The sequence below is a fragment of the Acanthochromis polyacanthus genome, chromosome 5 (genome assembly GCF_021347895.1).
Source record: "Acanthochromis polyacanthus isolate Apoly-LR-REF ecotype Palm Island chromosome 5, KAUST_Apoly_ChrSc, whole genome shotgun sequence".
Taxonomy (NCBI): Eukaryota; Metazoa; Chordata; class Actinopteri; family Pomacentridae; genus Acanthochromis; species Acanthochromis polyacanthus.
The window spans coordinates 23,938,207-23,947,726 of NC_067117.1; the positions used below are offsets into that span (position 1 = coordinate 23,938,207).

Consider the following 9,520-nt stretch of genomic DNA (forward strand, 5'->3'; position numbering starts at 1 on the left):
TAGAGCACTGAAAGAATGAAGGCAAATTAGATTAATTATTCCACCAAAGAACACGGCGGAGTTATGTGACGATCAGCGTGTGAGAATCCTTCCTCTGTTACCAACATCACTCAAAAACAGACTCAGGGATTTGTATGAAATTTTCGGGGTCTGTCAGAAAGGACACAAGAACCAAGTGATTAGACTTCTGCAGTGATACGGCTTAAAGTTTGGATCTACGGATTTGTTAAGGATTCATAGCAGCACGGTGTCTGATAGCTGCACGGTAACCATGGCAACAAGTGAACGCTACCTCAGCGGCCTGCTGACGAGCACATCATTGTGATCCTACTACAAATCTACTACTGTGGGCGTATCGGAAATGATACATGGAACAACTGATTAAATTGTGGGGGTGTTTCTGAGTCCCATCAATTCCTGTCGCCTGCTACATAGTTAGGTCACGTCATATTAAACCAGTATCTGGCTGCTGCTCATGTCCCACCATAGTGTGCCAGCTTTTGTGGAAATGGGTTGGAACATTAAATAATTTTGGAATAAATACTGTCAATTACAGTATTGAAAAATGTTCTACAAGCTGGAAAAAAATGCAGCTTTTTAGCAATTGTCACTGTCTCCCACAATTTCATCACAACATCCATCCATCATCCATTCTCTATACACCGCTTTATCTTCACTAGGGTTGCGGGGGGTGCTGGAGCCTATCCCAGCTGACTCGGGCGAAGGCAGGGGACACCCTGGACAGGTTGCCAGTCTGTTGCAGGGCTGTATATGCAGACAAACAATCACATTCACACCTATGGACAATTTAGATGAACCAATTAACCTCAGCATATTTTTGGACTGTGGGAGGAAGCCGGAGTGCCCGGAGAAAACCCACGCATGCACAGGAAGAACATGCAAACTCCACGCAGAAAGATCCCAGGCCCACCCCAGGATTTGAACCGGGGATCTTCTTGCTGCAAGGCGAAAGTGCTAACCACTTAAATTTTTTAGAAAAGCTGCCGCGAATTCAAGCATTTTCGGGTCGCAACAATCACGAAAAATGCGCGCAAAATCCTGAAGGGTCTGAGATATGAATCAGTAGATAGGACCGTAGATCGATGTATATCTATAGATATACATCTGTGGCTGCAGCTGGCAGTAAACAGGAGGATTTTATTAGAGGAAGTCAGACACAGTCGCACAGAGAAACGTCAGAGCTCACGCTGAAACGGAGCTACAGCTCTGTGTCTTGTAGAAGATTTATTTTAAAAGCTACATGTGTGATGTTAGTAATCCATGCCAGAGCAGACCCCATTAGCACTTCCGCTAGGTTGGCTAACTTCCGGTCCATGGATGCTGTTGTTGGTAATGTAGCCAGAAAATGGATTAATTTTTCATTTGGGCTTGACAAAGACAAGAACAAAAATATTCACATCAAGTTGAGCAGCTAGCTAACGCTTATTACAGTTTGATTTACATTTTCAAAATCACATTTTATAAATTATATATATATATATATATTATTCTATATTATTTATATACACAAATGCAGATGGACTTCATAAATTTCACTATGCAGACATTTTTATTGATGTCCAGTATATTTTATAGACATAAACATATTTGATAGAAATATTAGAAATAGATTTCTGTTTCCTCATAAGAATTGAGTTGATGCCATAAATGTTAATCAGTGATTTATCTTTAGTGTGAAACTTTTACTTTACAGCTCTATTTTTAAAAAATGTATGTCATTTTAAGGTAAGACATTAAAGGATGGTTTTCTTAGGTAAATGAATTTAAGGTTTAATTGACTGAAATCTTTCAGTCAGTGCTGTGTTTCTTTCAATTTGAAATATCTCGATTTAAATAATACAGCTCAGTCAGTTACATTTTATATTATTAAGAATTCTTATTCAGTTTAAGAGTATTTCAGAGCCAGTTTTTTTCTTTTCAATTATCTGTATTTAAAGTGATATTAAAATAGAAGTGCAGTGAAACAGCAGCAACATAAGAAATGACCAAATATAAGGAAGTGCAGCTATTTTAATATTAAAAAAAATTATCTATCAGTTAGAACATGGTGAAAGCGCACCGAACGTTAAGTTAAGTTAGCAAAACTACGGATAAGCAACGTTTTCTTTTACTTCCAGAAAAATAAAAGCCTCATATTTGCTATTTATTAAAAAAATCACTGAAAGCAACACTTCCAAATTTATTTTACAATAATGAAATGATCCCAGATAATAAAAATATAAATATCGGAGAAAACCTGAGAGAATAATTTCCTGAAAAGTCTATGAAGGAAAAGCAGCTTTTTCTCCTGAAAGATCAGAATCAGCTCCAACATCTGCATCTGACAGCCTCAAGTCAACCAGAAAGAAAAGAAAAAAGAAAATGACTTCTTTCTGATCACATCTGTTCTGCTGCTCACATTCTTCACCTTTATAGTCCACTTTTAAAAGTTCAGCAGACAGGTGCTCTGCTTTGGAGTGTGACGATGTCGTCAGTGATATGGAGACTGAAGTTTCCGTTTCAACCACAGCGTGCTTTAGGACATCCAGGTCAGACTTGATGTTTGAAATACTGACCGACAGCTCAGATTTAACTGTCTGTAGTTTTGATGGATATTAAATTTTCACTCAAAGCCGCCAGGAGCTGGGTCTTTAAAATAACCGCCGTGTCGTTACAGAGTGAAAGTAGCAGTTCCTCCTTAAGGTCAGAGATTGTAGCATCTGAGGGCCTCTTCAAAAGAAGACAAAGTTGATGAAGGCGTTCTGGACCAGAAAGACCACGACCAAGCAGCCTTGAGATTTTAGGCAGCGTCTCCCTTGGGTGGGTGTCAACGGTGTTCACGGTCAGGTCTGTGGTTATCCCGTCAAAAAACAAAACAGAAAAAAATCTAGATTATGAATCAACATGTAACCAAAGCACTCTGTGTATCACGCCATAGTATAGGATGTAGTTCAGAAAATGTCAAAGTATAGTATACTTTTCAAGAATAATATAGTATGGCCTGTAGTTCATAGTATAGCATGTCAGCAAAAAAAAACCTTAGATTATGGCCACCACCCACCTCCCCTCCTACTCTAAGCCCTGACTCCACCCAGACTCTGCCTTGGCTCCACCCATGTGGTCACTTTATTAGGAACAGAAACTACGATGTCAAAAGGACAACGAAATTATTTTTATTTATCAGATCTGTAGCTCAGTGAGTTAAGGGTTTGCCTCTGGAGCTGCTGGTTCAAGACCAGACCCTTCTTAAATTTTTTGAAAATCCTGACAAAGACAAGCAAAGAAAAATGCTAGTAGTGGGTCTTGAACATGCTACCTTCCACTTGGTAGTCTCTCTTCTTACCCCCTGAGCTACTCACTCAGATACAATTTTTTTTTTGTGCATATCATCTATTTTTTGTCGTTTTCGAGTTGTTGTTTTTTTAACTTGTGTCTCGTCTCGACCGTTTTTCTCGAGAGGTTGGACTTCAGCCTTTGTGCTGGAGGGTTGAACCCTCAGTTCCAAGACTTTCCAAAGCCTCCAGACCTCCCGAGTCCTCAGGACCTGAGCTTTCACACAGTCTGAGGGCTGAAAATTTCTAAGTCCCACAGTAGACCTCTCTTAGGCCCTGTTTACAGGAGGACGCTTGCAGGTAAAAACGTCAAAATATTTCAACAAAACACCCTGTCGTTTATACGAGGACAGCGTTTTGGGGGCTTAAAAATGCAAAAATTTGAAACCGGCTTCCAGAGTGGAAAAGTTGAAAACTCTCTGCCGTTACGTTTCCGTCTAAACAGCAAAACGCAAAACTTTGCCGAGATCTGACCACGTCGCGTACGCGATTACATCACATACACGCGCCGGTGCTTTGGTTTGCTGGCCGGTACAAGGAAGTAAACAAAGATGTCTGATTATTTCCATCCTTCGTACCTTCAAGCAACTCTGGCAGCTCTATGTACACTACAGGAGTCGTACCAACAAACGTACAGAATCTGTACAGATTCCATTCATGACATTTACCGCGGCGGAGATCCGAAAAGGGAGATAGTACGCATGCACGTAGACATGGCGGAGTTTTATCACAGCGCCACCTAGCTGCCTGGCATGCATATCCAATCGAACTCCACACACTATAGAGTCACCGTATATATGCAGATTTCCTTCAAAACTGCTCGTCTAAATGTGAAATAAAAAGTGAAGACAAGACGCCACTATTGCGTTTTCTGTTAAGATGGTCCTCGTATAAACGTAGCCTAAGTTTGAACTTTGAGACAGTCTGAGGGCGGAAATTTAAGAAGTTCCTGAGTAGATGGCTGTTAGTTTGAACCTTTAAACAGTCTGAGGACTGAAAACCTGAAAGTTCTTGAGTAGTCCTTTGTTAGTTTGAACTTTGTGGTTAACAGAAGCCTTAAAACTTGACCATGAGTCTTGATTTCACATTTAGACCATTCATCTGAGTTCTTCTCACACCTTCACCTGTGGGTTCTTTAGAAATCCTGAACAAACTTTGATTCTCTTCACTGAACATTAAAGTTTGTGGAGATCAGAAGGTAACATTAGTTTGATCGATGCCTTCAACTACTAGTAGACTTTATCTGGAAAACAGTTTTCTGAAATGAGTTCTTAGTAAATCTGTCCATAATCAAACCATGAACATAGAAAGAGGAAATGTTTGAAGAAACAACTTGATGTTTTCATTTCAGACTAGAAAACACTTTAAGACCTTTATCTGTTTTTGCTCTTTTTGATCGTTTTATTGTCTCTTCTGTTTCATTTGATCTTCTAAAGTCTAACTGGTGTCTTTTCAAATGTTTTGTCTTTAGTTTGATTCTTCTTAAATGTTTAGTTTTGCTCTTTTCTCACCTTTTATTCTTTTCTAATGTCTGATGTGATTTTGAAATGTTTTGTCTTTTTAATGTTTCATTGTTGTTTTTTCAAATGTTTTATCGGCTTGTTTGAAAATTTTCCTTTTCTTTCCCAATGTTTAATTTTTAGATTAAATCTTTAAGGTTTTTCTTTTTAAATGTTTTATCACCTTTTAATGTTTAATTTTCTGTTTTTTGCTTCATTGCATTTTCTCTTTAATTCCTATTTAAAGTTTTATTGTCCTCAAAATTTCATTTTCTAATTAAATATTTAATTTTTTAATTAAATGTTTTGTCTTTTTAAAGGTTTAAGAACCTAATTAAATGATTTGTATTTTTAAAATGTTTAATATTCTTCTTGATTTTATTTTTTTAAATGTTTAATTATCTAAAATATTTCATTTTCAATGTTTAATATTTTTGTTTAATAATGTGTAATTTCATGATTACATATTTTGTATCTTCTGTTTATCTAATTAAATATTTTGCCTGTTTAATATAATTTAATTGTATTTATTGTTTAATTATCTTTTTAAGTTGTTTTTTCCCTTTAAGTGCATTTTTAAAATGTAGTTTATTTTTTAATCTTTCTGTCAAGATTTTAACCCCAACCTTAAAAATGAAACAAACCCTTAAATCACCATAAAAATACTTCTGTTGTCAACATCATGAGTTAGTCAGTTATTCAATTTATCAATTCAACTTTATTTGTTTAGAACCTTTCACACAATTGACAAAACTAAACAAAGAGAATAAACTATGCTAAAATTATGATTAAAGCTCAAAAGCATTTTAAAATACAAGATTAAACATAGTAATAAAATGTGTTGTGTCCAGGGGGTGAAGGGAGTTTATTGAAGCCTTCTTGGGCTCACACGGTAAATCATTTAAAATAGAAACTTGATATTCAGTCTATGGGAACTGGAAACTGCAGAGCAACAGAAGATCCAACAATATCTCCTGTTTTCTCCTTTAATGAATCGACTCTTCTGGTGCGTTCCAACCAAAGAACTACAGACTCTTCACAACCTGCTCAAATTCTTCATACAGGACCTCACCACACGGGTCAAGAAGGTTTCCTTCTCATTTCTACTCTGAAGCGCACCTTCTCCTACTCAAACTGCTGACAAATGTTTGTGCTGCTCTAAAGTCTGGTCTCCAGAACTTCCTAAAAACTCTCAAAGTCTCTTCTGCTGCAGGTTGCTTTGTAGAACTGTTACAGAAAACCTCACTGAACCACATGAAGGGGCCTCAAGATAGTCATCCAAATGAAACCGTACAAAAGCCAAAATAGCACAACCCAAACGCTAAAGTCTCCTGCAGCCTACCAGAGAACCTCTTTAAACAGAGAATCAGGACAGGAACTCTTACCTTCTGGACAACCAACGTTGGTTCACAAACAAGAACACAGAATGTGTCTGACCAAAAACCTCTGAAGACTCACTACAGCCAAGATAAAGACACAACTCAGCTGCACCAAATCCACTAATCACTGCACACATTAGCACCATGTGCTAACTGTGGCTAAAGAACCACATTTACCAAGACAACTATCCAGTACAAAGCCCTAAAACACACCAAGAAACACATTAAAGAGGATTTTACTGCTGGAAGCTGCAAGCCAACGCCTAAAGAACAAACTAAAGCAACGGAGCCAAACCCGGTTCAGTGAAGAGAAGCAGAGGAAATGTTTGACTGCAGGAAGACAGTGAGCTGCTCAGGTGTTCCTGATAACACCAAGCAGCCACCTGGACAGCCAATAGGAACACAGCTTACTGGAAGTGCAGAGGGCTGGCTTAGTGAAGTAAATTTAAAGTTGAACCAGAAAGTTCACAAAGAAAGTTGAAAACCACCTTCTGATACCTGAAATCTCTGAGTTTTCACACAAAGAACACTTGAACATGTCAAACTGGTTCCATAGTAGAACTTTCACTGTAAAAACGTCGTAGTATGGTGTGTTGCTCAAAAAACATTAAGACCTGCTATCTAGGGTCGCCGAGGAGCGACACAAAAAGCTGGTTTCCAGGGGGTCAGGAGGCTATTTATTTGAAAGAGTAAGTTTACAACAACACAACATGTGAGCAGAAAAATCACAAAGTCTGTCTTTAGTTCAGCTGAAAATATTAGTTTTTGTCTTTTTTATTGACCAAACTTTTTAGGAAGTAGATGAAGAATAATTAAAGCTCTCATGTAGAAGTCCAACTTATTTTGGCTCCTTGTGGAGAGTTTAATCTTAGAGTTTGTAAAGCTGTTGAGTTTTAGAGTCACATGGATTGTTTTGACATTTAATAACCGAGTCCTGAAATAAAATTACAGTTGTGGATTTCTGTCATTGAGTCTGGACTAAACAAACAACAGCAGCATAAATCTCAAACGTCATTATGAGGAGTCTGGATTGAGGTTTCTCACTTGATAATGATCAAAACATGAAATTTAGGTTGGTTTAAAGGAATGTTCCACCTTAAATCTTTGAATGTTGAACTAAAAGGTTGGTGGAAGTATTCCACATACAAGGTCCTCACTCATCCACCTTAAAGGAAGATTCCACCAAAAATCCCTGGACATGCACCTAAAATGTTGGTTTAACCGAATATTCCATCCAAAATCCTCAAACAGACCTGAGGGACTGGTTAAAAGGAATATTCCACCTAAAACCTCAACTAGGGCAGTATGTGTAGCAGCGGCAGCAGAAAGAGGACCTCTCTGGGTGGAAGAACCGCATCTGAGTGAGTGGCAGCTCCCTTTCTGCTCTTACCTTACTCACGAAACTCAAGTCCCATGGAGGACTCGAGTAGTTGACGTTTCCTGCTGCAACCTTCTCTTTTTCAGATTTCTTCCACGTCCGATCGCTCCCGACTCGGTTTTTGTTGATGTTTTTGACTCTTTTTCCAAGCTTTGACCAATCCAAGAACATGAAGTACATCATCGGCATCGACGGCGTAACCAATAGAGGGAAAACCACCCTCACCAACTGCCTGATCAAGAACCTGCCCAACTGCTGTATGGTCTATCAGGATGACTTCTTCAAGCCCCAAGATCAGATAGAAGTTGGTGGCTTTAAGCAGTACGATGTCATCACTTCTCTGGACATGGAGGCCATGATGAGTACGATCTACGTGTGGCTGGAGAACCCGATGAAGTTTGTGAAGTCTCATGGCGTAAATAACACCCTGGACACAGAGATCATCCCACAGTCCGACCACAAGGACGAGGAAGAGACTCACATCCTCATTGTGGAGGGCTTCCTGCTTCACACCTACAGGCCTTTGATGGACATGTTAAACCAACGTTACTTTATTTCCATCCCATATGAAGAATGCAAAAAGAGGAGGTGCTCTAGGAAGTCCACGGTGCCAGACCCCCCCGGCCTGTTTGATGGCCATGTCTGGACCATGGACCTGCAACACAAGAACATCTGCTCACTGTGAAAGATTATCGAGAGCAGCTTTTTGTGATTTCTGTGCAGAACACTATGATGTTTGCTGATCTGTGTACTATTAAATGACTTAAGAATATGGAGTATTGTTCCTGTTAATTATTGTTCTCAGGTTTACTGTTAAATGTATAGAGTGCTACTTATTGTATTTTAAAATTTACATTACTGCACAGAACATTTCGGATTATTTTACTACAGATCAAGGGTACAGATTGTTGTTGTTCACTGTGTACTGGGTAGTACTCATTTTGATTTAGACTGATTAGTATCCAGAACCCTGTGATGTTTCTGGTTTACAGCTGAGAACTAGTTGCTAAAAGTACAGAATATTATTCCTTATTTTAGGTGTGACAATTGTCAGTAAACATTCTAAGAAGTGGAAATTAACAGGGTTGTATATAGTGCTGTTCTTGCACAATATCTGTCACTTAATTGCCCTCAGGATACTGTCGTTGAGCTTACTAGGTTTACATAACAGGCAGATGCTGCAGCTGATGATGTTGTAATTCACATAAAAAAGGAAACAGGTCCATCATAATTTGAATGTCAACAGTCCAAAATGAAAAGGTCAAATACAGCTTTCCTATTGGGGTAAAGAGCTAAAAAAAAAAAAAAACAACAACATGAAAAATACTTTTTAAAAGCGAGAGGTCGGTAGCAGCTTTCATTTTTTCTTACAGCTTTTCAGTGGCCCTCCTAAATATATGTTGTACCCCCTCCCCCCCACCACTGAACAACCTTCAGTTGTTTACATTTTTTAGATTTAGGCATTGTTAACGATGTCTATAAGTTGGTTCAGGTTGTTCAGTCATTTTTTTTAAGTTCTGCACTTTAAGATTTACAGTTATACAAAAAGTTATTTATAAAAAAAATGTTGCTAAAATGTTTTTTGAACTGTACTGAATTTATCTGGTTTTGATAGTCAGTTATTGGTTACATGCAAAGGCTAATAAAACTAGGAGGTTACAGCAACATGTAGCTATCACACTAATTCAGGTTTGACATTATGATGTTCTGGACCTTTGCTTTAATACATTTTCTCAGACTGGACCACTTTGAATTTTAGTTGAATAGCCCTGCTCTACTGGATTGCAATTGTTTTTTTTCCAACTAGTCAACAAGTTTGTGTAGGTCTCTGGGGATGTTTTTGAATTTTTGTTCTGAAAATCCGACCTCTCTGTCAGGTTTTTGTCACTCAAAAATTAGTGCTTGATTCAGTCAACCGATAATGTTGTGGGC

At 38.2% G+C, this 9,520-nt stretch overlaps 1 protein-coding gene across 1 annotated transcript; it reads left to right on the forward strand.

The window, feature by feature from the left end:
- The first annotated feature begins 6,533 nt into the window (after nt 1–6,533).
- LOC127534063 (nicotinamide riboside kinase 2-like) lies at nt 6,534–8,579 on the forward strand. The gene has a single exon (XM_051948361.1). It carries the CDS (start codon nt 7,716–7,718, stop codon nt 8,271–8,273), a length of 558 nt encoding a protein of 185 aa, XP_051804321.1. The 5' UTR covers nt 6,534–7,715; the 3' UTR covers nt 8,274–8,579.
- The last annotated feature ends 941 nt before the right edge of the window (nt 8,580–9,520 follow it).

Coding starts and splice junctions, on each gene's coding strand:
- LOC127534063 (XM_051948361.1), top strand. CDS start 7,716: ATGTTTTTGACTCTTTTTCCAAGCTTTGACCAATCCAAGAACATGAAG.